Below are 16457 nucleotides of genomic sequence, written 5' to 3'. Positions count from 1 at the left end.
CAGTTAACATTAAACCCTTCTTTAAAATTTTCTTCTTTTTTTCTTAGAGCAAGCACACACACAATAAAAAGTGGGGGAGTGGGGGAGTGGGGGAGGGAGAGGGAGAGAGGGAATCAAGCAGGCTCCATGTCCAGCATGGAGCTCAATGAGGGGATCAATCTCACAACCCTGAGATCATGATTGGAGCCAAAATCAAGAATCAGATAAGGTTAACCAACTGAGCCACCCAGACATCCTCCCTTCTTTTCAATTTATGGTGAGAACTGGTAATAACAAAAAGCATAAGAAAATAACTTACTATAGACAGTCAATCTTATGTCCTTGGTTTGTTTGCCAGCTGCATTGGACACAGCACACTGGTAGCGTCCCTTGTCACTTCTTCGTGCATTCTTTAAATGTAAAACTTGTCCCTTGTCTAGAAGTTCAATATTAGGATCTTCTAAAAATAAAGGCCTAGAAAAAATAAATTTTATTCTGTGAGTCCGTTTTTATTTTCCGGTTTCCTCTCTTATTAATAATGAAAAATCATTGACATTTGAGGTTAAACATATGAATCAAAGTTGTTTTTTTCTGTATGAATCTAAAAGAAATACAACAATGTGACTAGTACTTCCATTCAGAAAAACTGAATTATTAAAGCACTTTACAAATGAAAATTAGATAATTATTACTTTGAGATGAAAAGTTCCTTCATTTCAAACTTAATTGTTGAATATTAATAGAAACCTGATAGTGTCATTATTTGTTTGAGTCTCCCTCCTCCTTCTTATTTTTCTTCTTTTTTTGTTTTTGTAGCCAAAATTTCTATCATCATTTAGTAAAGTGAAACTTAAGAGTTTATAGGAGCTTGAAGCGAAGCAATATTATTTTTAAACCAATATCATTATAGGGATCCCTGGGTGGCGCAGCGGTTTGGCGCCTGCCTTTGGCCCAGGGCGCGATCCTGGAGACCCAGGATCGAATCCCACATCAGGCTCCCGGTGCATGGAGCCTGCTTCTCCCTCTGCCTATGTCTCTGCCTCTCTCTCTCTCTCTCTCTGTGACTATCATAAATAAATAAAAATTAAAAAAAAAAATTTAAAAAAAAAAATAAAAAATAAATGGAAGCACATTTAATTGTCTTATATATGTTGGCAAATTGAATTTAAATAAAATATTTAAAAAATTGTCTATGGTAGCACCCTCCACTATTTCTTGGTATGACACTTTGTAGGAAGTTCTCAAAAGCTAATAGAATAAATACCTTAGTTTATGCATCTTAACTGTTTAAAGAAGTGAACACTTGATAATGTTACTCAAATTTAAGTAATTTTAAAACTTTTGTTAATTATGTAAGTAACAAAAATTTAAACAAAAAAGTATTATAATAGGAAAAGGTCCTCTTGATTTTTTACCTCTAACGTGAGTCTTCTCTAGACATTTCACCATTATAAGTTTGGTTTATATTCTTTCTAAACATTTTCACCCTTAAATGTCTTCCCCAAAGAATCTAGTTTTTGTATGTAAATAGTATTGCTTTGTTTTCTTCTCTTTTCATTTGACAATAGCTATAGAGATATTTTTGGTATTATAACTTGATTGTACTCTTTTTAATAGCTGCCTAGTGTTTCACAAGATGACTATACTGTAAGTTATCCACCTATTTCCTAAGGTTGAGTATTAGTCAGTTTCCACTTTTCTGCCATCACAGTGTTGTAGGGAATACGACCTACTATGGTACAAGTCCTCCTGTGGATCTGCATGAACACTTCCCTCTGCTAGATCTTGAAAATGTATTTGCTACATCACAGCATACGGCCATTCAAATTTTAATAGATATCAACAAATTGTCCTTGAGAGTACTAATTTACATTCTCTGCAGCAGAATACTACATCCTGATTTCCCACACTCTAGCCAACACTTCACATTGTTCAAACCTTTACTTATTTATTTGCCAATCTGGCCTGTGAGAGACAAAAATCATATTATTTTTGTTTATAATCTCCAAATTATTGAAAGTGAGCATTTTTTTCTTCCAACTTGTAATTTAAATTCCAGTTAGTATATTACAGTGTAATATTTGTTTCATATATAGGATTTAGTGATTCATCACTTACATACAACACCCATTGCTCATCGTAACAGGTGTCCTCCCTCATACCTATCACCCATTTAACCCATCTCTGTCCCTGCCCCACCTCCCCTCCCGCAACCCTGTTTGTTATCTATAGTTAAGAGTTAGCTTTACACTTTCCCTCTGTCTTTTCTATGTTCATCTGTTTTGTTTCTAAAGTTCTACATATGAATAAAATTATATAGTATTTGTTTTTCTCTGATTGACTTATTTCACTCTCTAGAGCATCTTTTAATACATCTATTGCTTAATTATAAATTTTTAAATTGCTTGTTTATATCCTCCATACATTTTTCTGTTGTCTTTTTTATTGGTTTATAAAGTTTGCATACTTTATTTATACATAGTTGCATACTTTAAACAATGCAAATCTTTACTTTTTGCTACTTAAGTCTTAGACACCTGCTCTCAGAAACCATAGTAATACTTGACCATACTGTGAGAAATAAACTCTCAGAACAATACAAATCAAAGTAGCCATAGCAGTGTGGGCAAACCTCAGTAGCCCTTGAACTTAAAGTCTGGGAAATATCTAATTGCTCTTTTGTGGTTGTTCCTTCTTCTACATTATTAGAACTAGCTTAAGTATTCATCTTGTCATAAAAATTATCTTTTCATAATTCAAACAGTTCCATGTGAAGGCAAAATTATCTCTGCATTTGAATCTTGCATTTATCATTCTTTATTCATAGCCTTTGGGACGAATATTTAATGCACACTAAATTTGAGTTCCTCTGTTTCTAAAATAAATTCCCAGCATTTATAAGGTTTTATGGTTCATTAGAATGAAAGATATTACAAAACTTTGAGACCATTTTTTGAACAATATTGTTTTTCCTTCATGTTCATTTAATAATATCTATGAGTAAAATCCACATGAATTTACACATCCGTTCCCTATCGTTGGACTCTTGCAACAAATAGAAAAATGGTACTTACTTTCCATCTTTGAACCAGTGAATAGCAGGGAAGGGGGTGCCTTTGACCTGGCATTCGAGGGTAGTGTCATGGTTGAGGACAACAGAGACTTCATTTGGGGAGTTGGCACCTATTATGGTGGGTGGGACTTGAACAAAGACATTTTATCATGAAAATTGATGACTTAACAAAGGGTGGGGGGAGAAAAAGCAGATTATTAATGATTTCTACAGTATTTCACTAAAAATTTAATATTACAAATAAAATATCACACAATAATACCTTTTCATATTGCATCAGTCAACCCACCTAACTATTAAATTTAAATACAGAAACACATTCATTAAAGATTTGCTAGCAGGATAATTACTTGAAAAAATCAACTCATTTTGAGGAGTCATAACCTATATGCAAAAGGAGTTTTTCGATGAGCGGTGAAGCTCATATAATGCAATTTATTACTGTTATACATTTTAGATAACAAATGATATCATCAATATTAATTTTACAATGTTCAAATTCTACATACTACAACATAGTGCTACTCGAAGTATATTACCCTTGTTTATTTTAAAGGGCCTCTATGGTACCTATGCTGTCAGATAGGAAAAATATGAAAATGACTATGCTAGTTTTTATTCTCAGAATTATCAAAACTATTGAGAAATTCCTGTGCACTTCCCTGACTTTGAAATCCTCTCCGTTAATATCATGTTAAGATGTGTGGTCTTTACCTTCAGAGCAATGACCAACCACCAAAGTAGCTCCCTCAGTAGAAGAGGGGTGTGACCAGATTTTGTTCTTTTCTCTTTTTTTTTAAGATTTTATTTATTTATTCATGAGAGACACAGAGAGAGAGGCAGAGACATAGGCAGAGGGAGAAGCAGGCTCCCCGCAAGCATCCTGATGTGGGACTGCATCCTGAACCCTGGGCTCAAGGCCTGAGCAGAAGGCAGACGCTCAACTCCTATTTTGTTTTAAGACCAGGCTGGCTGGGGAATGAAGCCTGGATTTGAGTGGCAAGGAGTGGGTGAAGGGGGGCAGTTCAGAGACTACTACATCAATTCGGCTTACAAATGATACTGTTACAGTTAGAGATGAAAGGGGTAGATAGTTTAACCCTGAATTAGGAAATAGTCTTGACAGAATATAGATACATTTAGGGAGTTGGGGGGGGGGATAGGTAGAAAGAATGAGAGCTAGGTTCTAGCAGACGCAAGTGGGTGGACAGAGGTGTGGTGCACTGTGATCAGCTCAATAAAGTTGACCAGAACATATGTTCACTGAGACCTTTTGTTTGATATGCCACTAAGACATTCAAATCAAGACACTGTGGAGAAGATGAGATGTATATTCTTAGAGCTCAGAGACAACGTCTGAGCTGGAAATAAAAATTTGGGACACATCAGGACACAGGATTCAAAGTAAATTAATGCCCAGAGAAATAATACCAATGTAACTAATGATAGAAAAAGATCATTTAGTTTTTGATAGCCTGTACTTAAATATAATAAGAATAATTTTGGTAGAGGCAATGAAGAGTATTTCAGGCTCTGAGAAGGCTAATGAGAGGGATCATTTTTATGCTGAAGCAGCTTAAAAATGGTAGTTTGAATGCAGCATCATTCCCAGACTTTACTTTCACCCCAGACGTAGAAACATATGCCCATTCTGATGAACAAAATATTGAAAAGGGAGGAAGTCATTCTATCACCAAGTAGACTCTAATTGGCAAATATAATTTCATAAATTAAAATTATAAAACTTTAAATTTACGATTACCACTAAAATTTTCTAAATGTCTTATATCCCAATTCTTCTACCCGCACTCAGAATTTTCCTCTCTTAATTAGGATCCGGGCAGAGGTGATTTAGTGATAAGAGTTAGAATTCAGGAAGGTGCATTTGCTACTTTCTCCAGTTCAAGTTACAACCTAGCAGCTTCAGGTGTCCGGAGCATTAATGAGTTTTATTCTGCTTCATCCTGGATAGTTACTTCACTGAGAATTTCCTGCCCACTTCACAGGAGAAATTGACAAGAGTAGTAATTTACTATTTTATATATAAGACGGTACCAAATACTCACAGACATCTCTATGATAAATAATAAATAACTTAAAACATTCTATAGCATATGATTCTGGTTAACCTATATTAAAAACAAAAAAAATGAAAGAGTGAAACAAATGATATTTCTCTTATCAATGTTTTTTTATCTCATTGTTCTTTCTTAACTGTCAGCTCCATCCTATTATAAGAAATGCATGGAACGCCTGGGTTTGCTAAACAAACTGGGTGGCGCAGTGGTTGAGCATCTGCCTTTGGCTCAGGTCATGATCCTGGGGTCCTGGGATCAAGTCCTGCATCAGGCTCCCCCCAGGGAGTCTGCTTCTCCCTCTGCCTGTGTCTCTGCCTCTCATTCTGTGTCTCTCATGAATAAATAAATAAAATCTTGAAAAAAAAAGAAATGCATCTCAAAATTGTAGGTTTTTAAAAGTCTGTTTCACTTACCTAACACATCGATGTTAAAATACTTCTGAGAAGTGCCTGCAATATTAACTGCTTTGCAGGAATATCTTCCTACATCCTCTGGAGTGACTTTGAAGAGCTTTAATATCTTCCCATTGTTCACAATCTGAATGGTGCTGCTTTCACTCACCTTCAACAAAATGGTCAGTTATTTCCAATCCTAATACAAATGCATACTTAGGAATTGACATAGAAGTTTTCTATCATTATTAAGAAGAAAGTCCTGAGTGATTTATTCCAGAGGCAGAGGCAAGGAATTATGCATATTCTGATGCTTTTACTTACCTGGACATCATCTTTGTACCACATGATGATGGGAGAAGGAGTACCTTCAACTTCACAGAAGAGATTGGTCAGTTGATTGATCAACACAGATACGTTTGTTATGTGTTCTTTATCTTTAATTACTGGAGGAACTGCAAAAAGAGAAGAGTCATGGCTAGATAATTTGATATGAAGTTTCTGTACATAGGCCTTTAGAAAGCAACTTCTGAGATATGTGATAACCAAAAAGGCTGGTCATACTTAAGCACATTCCTTAACATTAAGAGGAAGATCTTGACCAATATATTTATAAATAACTCTTATTAAAGTTTTACTTTAATGATCAGAGTTTTGAAGTGATGATAAAACTTAAGATAAAGTTAAGGGAGAAACTAGTTATTCCACATATAACTCAAAATGTAAACTGCTACAGTCTTAATTAAGTCATGTGGGACTCACTGCTTTGCTGATGGAAGTGCATATGCCCAGTGTCTATGGAAGCCATTATCTATGAAATTTTAAAATGAACATAACCTGTGACTGATGCAAAATGACAAATGTACAAGTATTTCATTAAGGTGTTACTTATAATAACAAGTAATTGGTAACACAAATGTTCATCATTAATAGATGAAGGTTAAGGCAATCATGGCATAGCCATACAGTGGGATGCTAAACAGGTATAAATAAGAGTTAGGAATAATGAATAATCCCCAAGATAGTTAGTTTAGTAAAATAGACAAAGTGTAGAGTAATGGATGCGGTGTTCTCCTGTATGGATCTTTTTATATATAAAAATAGGATAAAATATATATTCATATTTCTTTGTTATGTATAAATACCTCTGGGAAAATACACACACACACACACACACACAAACTAATAAATTCCTTTGCCCTCAGGGAGGATAAGTAGATAGCTTAGCTTAAGTCATGAGAGTTTTGACGATTCTACTACTTGAATTTTGAATAAAGTCATAATAAAAATTTACACAAAATTTTAAATCGATTAATCAATGCAATCAGATTGTCAGCTTCCTGTTTGATAGCACTCCATTCACATTAACATTAAATAATACTACATTGAGAGAATAACTTACATATATAAGAATTAGAAAATGTCATATATTCAACTATATGGTTTTGGTATCTTATCTGTGTTTACCATGGACTTTGAGGTTATATTTTTTTTCTGTTGTTCCAGCTTCATTTACTGCCACACAGATGTACTCCCCATTGTCATAGGGTGTAACAGAAGCAATAACCAACAATGTGCCATCTTCCAAGATGGAAATACCAGGCTCTCTGCCTGTCAGCTCCCTACCATTCCATATCCATTTGATGGTTGGTTTGGGGGTACCTAAATGAAAAATCAGAGGTTTGTGATATTTTATAATAAAATTAGGAATCATTATTAAATATCAAATACATTGAGGAGAAATAAAAAAAATTATGACTATAATTTATACCCTAAGTTACTATGCTGCTTTCAAGATATTTCTCCTGTATGAAATGTCTTTTTCGTTTTTTTTTTTTTTTAAGATTTTATTTATTTATTCATGAGAGACACAGACAGAGAGAGAGGCGGAGACCCAGGCAGAGGGAGAAGCAGGCTCCATGCAAGGAGCCCGATGTGGAACTCGATCCCGGGTCTCCAGGATCACACCCTGGGCTGCAGGCGGCGCCAAACCGCTACGCCACCGGGGCTGCCCTCCTGCATGAAATTTCAAAGAGATTATGGTATTTAATGCCTCTAATTCCTGATCAGTCCTAAGAGACCTACGGTCTCTAGTGTAGAGTTGAGCAAGTTGTCTTTCCAAGATTTTCAGAAAACAGTAAGCAAACCAAGGCATTTTCTTGTGTGAGTTCATGGTAATTAGTGGGGAAAAAATTATATTAATCAAATGGGAGAGTTTGGGGGTAAAAATAAATGAAGAACAAAAAGCAAGGGACTATCACAGGAATAAAACATAAAGATTGCCCAACCAAACAGAGTCACAACTGCAGAAGTGATCCTTTATATAATTCATACTTTTAAAAGGCCTCATATAGCAGAGATGAGGAACTTCTACTACCCACACATCTAGTGATTTCATGATGTTAAACATAGGACAATAGGAAAAATTCTTGACTTTTTATACTGAAAAGAAAATTGGGAAAGCAGAGAGCAGGACTAGTTTCCTAGATTTACTTATGACCAAAGAGTAAATGGAAGTAATGTGCTCGTGAGTAGAAGTGATAAAACCATCTTGAAGTATGTAATAGAGACAAAAGCACATATTGGAAATGGATGAATTCCATATTAAGAACGTACTTATGTAGCAAATGATGTGTCAGGCACTAGTCTAAGTACTTCAAAATTTACTTAATACCTATAAAAATAAAAAGAGAGCATATTAAATTAATGTGGTTGCATGACGTTATTAATAATCTTAAATTAAGGGATGATAAAAATATTGGTATTGGTATATAATCCAAGACAAGTACAAAAGAAGGTAGAATGCAAAGAAGGTGTCATTAAAGTTAAACTCAAGTTGAGTTAAGGACTTATAAAAGTGACTCTGAAAGGTTTATTTATGAGAAAAATAAACAAAAAGATTGGCCTATTTCATTGTGCTAACAGTAAAAAGCTGACTGATGAGGAAGAGAAGGTGAACTGATGGACTGTAATTGTCTATGCTGTCAAAGAAAAAAGAGCTATAATCATTTCACGTCTTCACATCCCACTCACTCCTTTTTGTGTCTCAATCAGACTTCTTAGTGATATTTGTTGAGTTAATAAATGAAAAATTAAATGAACAAGCAAAAAGAAGTTTTATGCTAGCTTTAATTTATAAATGGTCGAACCATCATGTACAAGATGAAATTTGTTGCACAAAACAAGGAAAAGGCATTTAGCTCCTTCAAATGAACCTAAATTATATCCCAGGTGAAAATGGGGAAGTGGAAGGGGGTGGTTTTTCAAGGCGGAAAAGGCAAATCAAAAGAGCCAGGAAACGGAAGTCCTCCAAGCCAGCATCGGAGTCCAGGAGCCAATGGGGGTCCAGGATCCAATGCAGAGCAAAGGGTAACAGTGCTACCAGTAGGGATCCAGTGGCAGCGACTACTCATTGTGAATATCTGAATTTAAACTCTTTTAAAGGTCCCCTCTTCAGGCCATGCCTCCTCCCTCAGTGCTATTGGGATTGTTACTGATGATTATTTTGATATATGAAAAGGCTGTTAAAGTTCTCTTGTAATGCTGGTAGAAAATAATCATTGGTGAAAACTACTGGAAAGATGCAGAATCTTGCTACAGAAACAGGAACAGCCATGAGGACTCTCATCTGCAGCTGCTTCCTGGAACAAACGCTGAGAGGCATTTGTGGGAGCAATGATGGTACCAGCTGCCCGGAGGTTATGGAAAAAAAATACTGCCTGGACGTTGCCAGAACTGCTATAAACACATCTGAGTCATTATGGACGTTCTTAACCACATTCTGGCATCCAGAGCAAGGGTGACAGTGACGATGCCTCTCTCACATCCCCCTGAGGAGAGAAAAGAATAGTTTCCTGCCAGGAAACATGTTGAGATAGAAAGCCCAGGAATTCAGGGAGGTAAAGGGGTTTGGATAAGCCTCAGAGTGCCAAGTTAGAACCTGGCTTTAGAATTACCAGTAGTAAGCAAATCTAAGAAAAGAGGTTTTGGGAAGAGCAGCATCCAGGACAAATAGGACAAATAGGGAGTTGGTCCTAATTTATACTTCTGAATGAGATAAATGCTGAAATTTCTGAATAGCTCTGTCATATTTTATTTTATTTTATTTAGATTTTATTTATTTATTCATAGAGATGCAGAGAGAGAGAGAGAGGCAGAGACACAGGCAGAGGGAGAAGCAGGCTCCACGCAGAGAGCCAGACGTGGGACTCGATCCAGGGTCTCCAGGATCACGGCCTTGGCTGCAGGCGGCGCTAAACCGCTGCGCCACCAGGGCTGCCCGCTCTGTCATATTTTAAAGAGAAATTCTATCAAAATAGAATGAACTAAGAACCAACAGGAAGGAGCATGAACTACATGGGAAACATAGTAAGGCAAATTTGGAAGAACAAAAGGTTCTTCCATTGAAGTAAATAAAATACCTGTGAGGGAAAAACACTTATTCAAAGAGCTATTAGATTAATGCCCTCTAATCCTTATAACAAGGACTAACAAGTAGGTCTTTTTATAATGATGTTTTAGGTTCAATAGAGAATTCTGGAAGAATATAACATTATGGTAATGTCCAACTATTACATACCTTTTGCAGGACATGGAAATGCAATGCGTTGATTAGCCACCCGTTCTTGGAATGGAGTGTTATATGGAGGTTCTAGATCTTCCAATGTAGGTGGTTCTATTAGAAAAATAAATGCATTATCATAGGCTTTTCCTTTAGCAATATCAAACTCTCTTGCAGCATCATTAATCAGCTACCCTGGTGAACTGCTATCTTTCCTGATTCTTCTTTTAAGTATGACATATATTTTTAGTGGCCAGCTATTTCTACCTCAATGTGACCTGGGGATTTAAAGGTCAAAATGTCCCCACCCTCCAAAATTCATTATTTTCTGTTTTCCCACAATTCTGTTAAAACATAATGCTTCACCATTTTTCTTATGTCTTCCTCCCTTCCTCCTGACCTCCACACCCAATCACTTAGGGCTATATGTTCATCATATACCTGTATCTCCCTCTCTATCCTTAAGGTCACTGCTTGTTTCAAACCTTTACTTCTTTTTTTTTATTTATTTTTTTAATTTTTTTTTAATTTTTTAATTTATTTATGATAGTCACAAAGAGAGAGAGAGAGAGGCAGAGACAAAGGCAGAGGGAGAAGCAGGCTCCATGCACCGGGAGCCTGATGTGGGATTTGATCCTGGGTCTCCAGGATCGCGCCCTGGGCCAAAGGCAGGCGCCAAACCGCTGCGCCACCCAGGGATCCCCAAACCTTTACTTCTTTTGCCCGAACTATTTCAGTAGGCTTCTTACTGGAACCCTTTTCTCGAACATGTTCCTCTTTGGATTCATATTCATTCACACAGAGACCTCAGAATATTCTCTCTGAACCATAAATCTCATCGTGTGATTTCCCTGATGAAAATCACTATTTGTATTCATTTTATCTGTAGAATAAAGTTTCACACCTGTTCCTCCTTAGTGCACCCTATCAGTGAATCCCACCTCCCTAAACACCCTCATTATCCATCCATTTCATGAAGAAATTTGGGAGTCTCCAAATTGATGAGTCCTCCATCTCCTTCACTCCCTAATCCGAGAGTAGATCATCAGGAAAGAGCTATTATTTTTTGAGTACATTCCCTTCTTTCCCCCAAGTCCAGCTACCATCATCTTTTGCCTGAGCTACTTTGATAGTCTCCAGCTGTTTCCCCTCACCTTCTCCAGTCAAGCCGTTCTATCCCCAAAGAGTGATCTTTTAAAATCCAAATACATCATTTCCCGGTAACAATGCCTCCAAATCTTTTCACTACACATAGAATAAAATCTAAACTCCTTAATCTAAGTACCTAGATCTTGGATAATCTGGTCCATGATTGTGTGTCCAGCTTTGCCACATGTCACTCAACACCCAGTTTGAAATGCAGCCAGCTTGCCTTTATTGATTGACTTATGCCAGTGTATCCAAAATGTCACATTTCCTCTTCTTCACATTCTACATCTTCTCCTAAGGCTCTCACCATCCCACCCCACCCCACCCCACTGCATTCCTGCGCATCACTTACTATACTTTTGTTCATTCTTCAAATCTTAACTGGCACGTCTCAACCCAAGAAAGACTTCTTTGTTTTGTCTTTCTTTAAAAACTCATATAGACCTTCTAATGGTTTGTGAAGGCACTAACCAGTTTTTGTTTATGAGATTATGTTATAAAGGTCTATGTTTTCCACTGACCCATAATATAAGCACTCAATCAAGTTTGCTGAGTGAATGAATGAACTGGATAAGTTCTCCAACAGTGTCCTAGCCATCCATCTAAAATTGCTGGGGCAGATATGAAGTGCTGAGTACTATGGTAAGTACACTTGCTTATCTTTCCTTCTTGCCTTTGCACTGGTATTTTCTGTGCCAGGAATGCTCTTCTCCCTAATGTCCACATGGCTAGCTCTTTCTAGTCAATAGATATCACTCTAAATATCATCTCCTCAGAGAAGTTTTACCTGCCAATCGAAAGTAGCCAACTGTGGGGCTCCTGGATGGTTGAGCCAGTTAAGCATCAGACTACTATTTTGGTTCAGGTCATGATTTCAGAGTCATGATATCGAGCTCCATGTTGGGCTCTGTGCTTAGCATGGAGCCTGTTTGGGATTCTCTCTCTCTCACTCTCTCTCTTCCTCTGCCCCACTCCTGCTCCCACTTCCCCTCATATAAATAAATAAATAAATAAATAAATAAATAAATAAATAAATAAATAAATAAATAAATAAAATCTTTAAAGTAGCCAATCACTGGGAGCATTACCCTATTTTAATTTTCTACATAGTACTCTTCTCATGATCTGCATTTATTATTTATTTGCTTGCTTTCTGCCTACTCAGAGAACAGCTTATGCCAGCAGGTCATATAATATACCCCCACCACACACATATTTTCCTGTGTCAAAAATCACCTTGGACATGCAGTGTTATTTCCGTTTCATCACTGCCTGCTATGTTAGTAGCGACACATGTATATATGCCGGCATCAGAGAGCATGGCTTGGTCGATGCTTAATGTTCCATCTGAATTGCTAATATGCTGCACTCCATCCACCAGCATGGCACTTCCACCCTTAAACCAGGTGATTACAGGAAGAGGCATCCCTTGAGCAGTGCACGGAATGTCCACTCTTTGACCAACTTGGACTTTCATAAGTTTAGGGCCACGTTGTATCTTTGGAGGAACTAGAAACAACTGAGTATTAGTAATCCAATTTTTAAAATTCCTTTCTCTTCTCACTATTAATGAGAACTCCTTACCAAGAGGCAGCATGAGAAAGTGGAACAATCTCACGATTTGGACCCAGATTCAGGCCACTTACTAGATGCACAATCTAGGGCAATTGAGTAAATTTCCTGAGGCCTGTTTCCTTGATAATCCAGGCAAAATAACCTCTTCAATACCAGTACACTGCAAGGTTTATGGGAAATAATAAATATAAAATCCCTCATGCCAAACTTGAGGAAAAAGTAAGTGTTTAAAAATGTTAGGTTTTTTTTAAAATTTACAAATAATTTACAGTTTAAAAGCCTCTTAAAAGGCAACGATTTCTATAACATAAGGGAGTAAAAGAAAAAAAACATTTTTCTTCATGTACTCCCAGTTTTTGTTCTCTTTGTAGAAGGTTTAGCCAGACAGTAAGAAAAGTTTCTCATAAAAACTTTTGCTAATTTCAGAGAAGAAAATCAAGTCTCTACTACTTGTCTTAATCTACCTTCCTTTATAAATTTAAATGTGATAATTTATCAAAACACTGGTAAGTGTTACTGGTTTCCACATACATGCATTATACACTAGAGAATCAAGATGACTCAAGGATATAATTAGAATTTCTGTACCTTACATCCCATTCCTCTTTGTAAAAAATTTAATATTTAACCAATACATTCTAAAGGTTGTGACAACTTCATAATTTTCAGAGGATTATTTTATCATCATTTTATGAAAAAGAAAACTAAAGGTAATAGAGGTTGGATAACATGCCCAGAGCTAGTAAACAACAGAACTCTCATTGGATTTCAATCCCATGGTTAATAAGATACTCTTACAGTGATTGATCTGAGAGTGAAATCAGGTCAATACTAACTGAAGGAATCTTTTTCTGATATTTGAATATCTGGCATCTACACAATGCCTGACAGAGTATGTACTCACTAGGCATATGTTGAATAAATAAATATTTGTACAGACTATGGTAAATTGAGGGAATAAAACAGATTAACTAGAAAGTTTTTAAGAACTTAAAGAGTTCCAGGAAGCAGAATGTTTTCAGTTGAATTCTTTGAATATTGAAAATGATCATTTAAATACTAGTAAATTCTTCACTGAGAACTCACATTCACTTCTACAAAAAGCCATCAGTCTAAACACATTTTTTTACAATGTATCAATAGATGTCATAAGTTATTGTGGACATTTAATAAAACGGAGAGCCAAAATTTTAATACTGTTCATTTGAAAAAAAAGCGGAATAGTTGTCTATAGATGGCAAATAAACTTTTCCAGAGTTTATGAAAGAAAATCACAAGTCTGCAATTTTAGAAAATTTTTCTCAAATTACTCTACATACAATTTGGAGATGAACTATGAAAGAAAATGGTATGATAGATTTTCTTGTGGCCAGTACACAGATATCGTATGCCTTCATTTCAAAACTCACCGTGGACATTTAATTTAACAGACTGAGTCACGTTCCCAGCAATATTTGTAGCAACGCAAAGATACATCCCACTATCTGAAATGCGGGTCTCAATGATTTTCATTGAACCAGAAGGGAGGAATGTGTGTCTAAAAGAAAGAAACCACATGGTAGACCATAGAACATGAGAATTTAAATATCCCCAATGCAGCTGCACTTCAGTGTGAAATTACTACTCTACAGCAGTTTTTGAAACCATTTTCCCATCTATATTATTTTTATACACCTTAAAAGTCAGGAATATTCATAATTATATTGTGTATTTGTGTGATGTTCTTACAAATATAAAGTCAGCTTTATTTTACTTTTAGATCTAACCTAATGGTCTGAAATTACCAAAAAAGTGTACATCTTTATGCTTTAAGTTGTGACTATGCAAAGCAAATATATATTTTAGCAGTTTTTTTAAAGATTTTATTTATTTATTCATGAGAGACACAGAGAGAGAGAGAGAGAGAGAGAGAGAGGCTGAGACACAGGCAGAGGGAGAAGCAGGCTCCATGCAGGGAGCCCGATGTGGGACTTGATCCTGGGACTCCAGGATCATGCCCTGGGCGGAAGGCAGGTGCTAAAATGCTGAGCCAACCAGGGTTTCCTATTTTAGTAACTTTTGAACTTATTTTGAATACTGTATTATTTATTCGGCAATGCTTTGTTAAAAAATTTAGTGTGTTACAATAAAGGCAAAAGAAGGTACATAATGTAATTCTCAAAAGTTTATTGAATATATTATAATGTAGTTGAATGAGCCAGATCTACATTTAAAAATGTTATCACATTATTTGTATTGAAATGGCTTTAAGAGGATGAGGGCCAGATAGACCTGCTTAATATTGAGATTTCTGATAAACCTAGGGAAAAAAAAGTTGTTCTACTTACTGGCCCTGAGACAGAAAAATGAATAAATAGTTAAGGACAGAATTCCCCCCCAAAGAAATAAGCATATAGAAGAATCCAACATGTAACATGCAATAACAGAGGTGATATCATAAAGAGCAAGGAAAGGATTGATTATACTAACAATTAAAAAATGATGCTGGGCAACAGGTTCTCCACATGGGAAAAATAAATAAAAAAAATAGAGCACTACCTAATACTAGACACAACATAAAAATTCAGATGGATTAAAGTCCAAAATGTGAAAAACAAACTTAAAATATTAGAATAAAACACTGGTGGCCATATTGATATTCTTCATAAGTACAAATCTTAAAAACAATAGATTAGTACAGTGAGCTACATAAAAAATGTAAAATTCTGTACAATCAAACATCATACATTAAAAGCCTTGCAGTGGTCTGAGAGAAGATATTTTCAGCACATAAAACAAAGGATTGTTATTAAGAATACAGACAAAATTTCTATATTCAACATGAAAAGACAACAAGTCACCAGAAGTCTGTGCAGTAGGTTTAAAGAAGCAAGTCATAGGTGACACAAATGACCAACAAACAAGTAAAAGCATTCTTGGCTCCCTGGAAGTCAGTCACATGAAAACTATGGTATTTGCAAGACACCATTTCACACCCATCTGAACAACAAAAATGGTTAAGTCTATCAGCACCATGCACTGATAATAATGGGGAAATAGGTACACCTATATTCTAATGGAAGAAAGGTAAATCGGTACTGCCTCTTTGATCAGAAAGTTAGTCCTGTCTACAAAGCTGAAAGTAGGAATTAATTATGATCAGAAACTATAGTTCTAGGTACTGCTCCTAGAACTGCTCCTGTGTATACAAAGAGACATACGTAAAGATATTCACTAAAAAGCCTCATTTGTACAACCAAAAAACCAAAACCAAAACCAAACCAAACAGAAACAAACAAAACCCTGAATGTCCATACATTGGGAAATGTGTAAACAAAATGTAGAATGTGCATACGGTAGTTAAAAATGAATAAACTAATTCTATGCGTATAAAAATGTTCACTTAATAAAGCAAGCAGTAGAAATAAAAATATATGTTACATGGCAAATTGAAAACAGACACACAAAACAAAATTAAAAACACAGAAAACAAATTCTATACTGTCTAAGAATGGATGCATAGGATGCAAATGAAGTCTGTAGCAGTATTTGCCCCTGGGGAGGGAGAAAAGGAATTGGGGAGGAAAACAATGAAACTTCAACTGTATCCATAATATGATATTTCTGTCATGCAAAAATATCCAAAGCAAATATTTTTCAAAGAAATAGTA

General features: G+C 35.8%; 1 protein-coding gene across 1 annotated transcript in view; it reads right to left on the bottom strand.

The window, feature by feature from the left end:
- The window catches only part of HMCN1 (hemicentin 1), a 456859-nt gene that overhangs the window by 190698 nt on the left and 249704 nt on the right, over nt 1–16457 (bottom strand). The window contains 8 exon segments of the mRNA XM_025430103.3: nt 299–453; nt 3054–3180; nt 5544–5691; nt 5847–5977; nt 6990–7184; nt 10102–10197; nt 12469–12741; nt 14217–14344. Coding sequence (XP_025285888.3) covers nt 299–453; nt 3054–3180; nt 5544–5691; nt 5847–5977; nt 6990–7184; nt 10102–10197; nt 12469–12741; nt 14217–14344 — 1253 coding nt within the window.

Source organism: Canis lupus, chromosome 7 (genome assembly GCF_003254725.2).
Source record: "Canis lupus dingo isolate Sandy chromosome 7, ASM325472v2, whole genome shotgun sequence".
In the NCBI taxonomy this organism is placed as follows: domain Eukaryota; kingdom Metazoa; phylum Chordata; class Mammalia; order Carnivora; family Canidae; genus Canis; species Canis lupus.
Note: the sequence above shows the minus strand (reverse complement) of the source record. Positions and strands in the feature narration are given on the sequence as shown.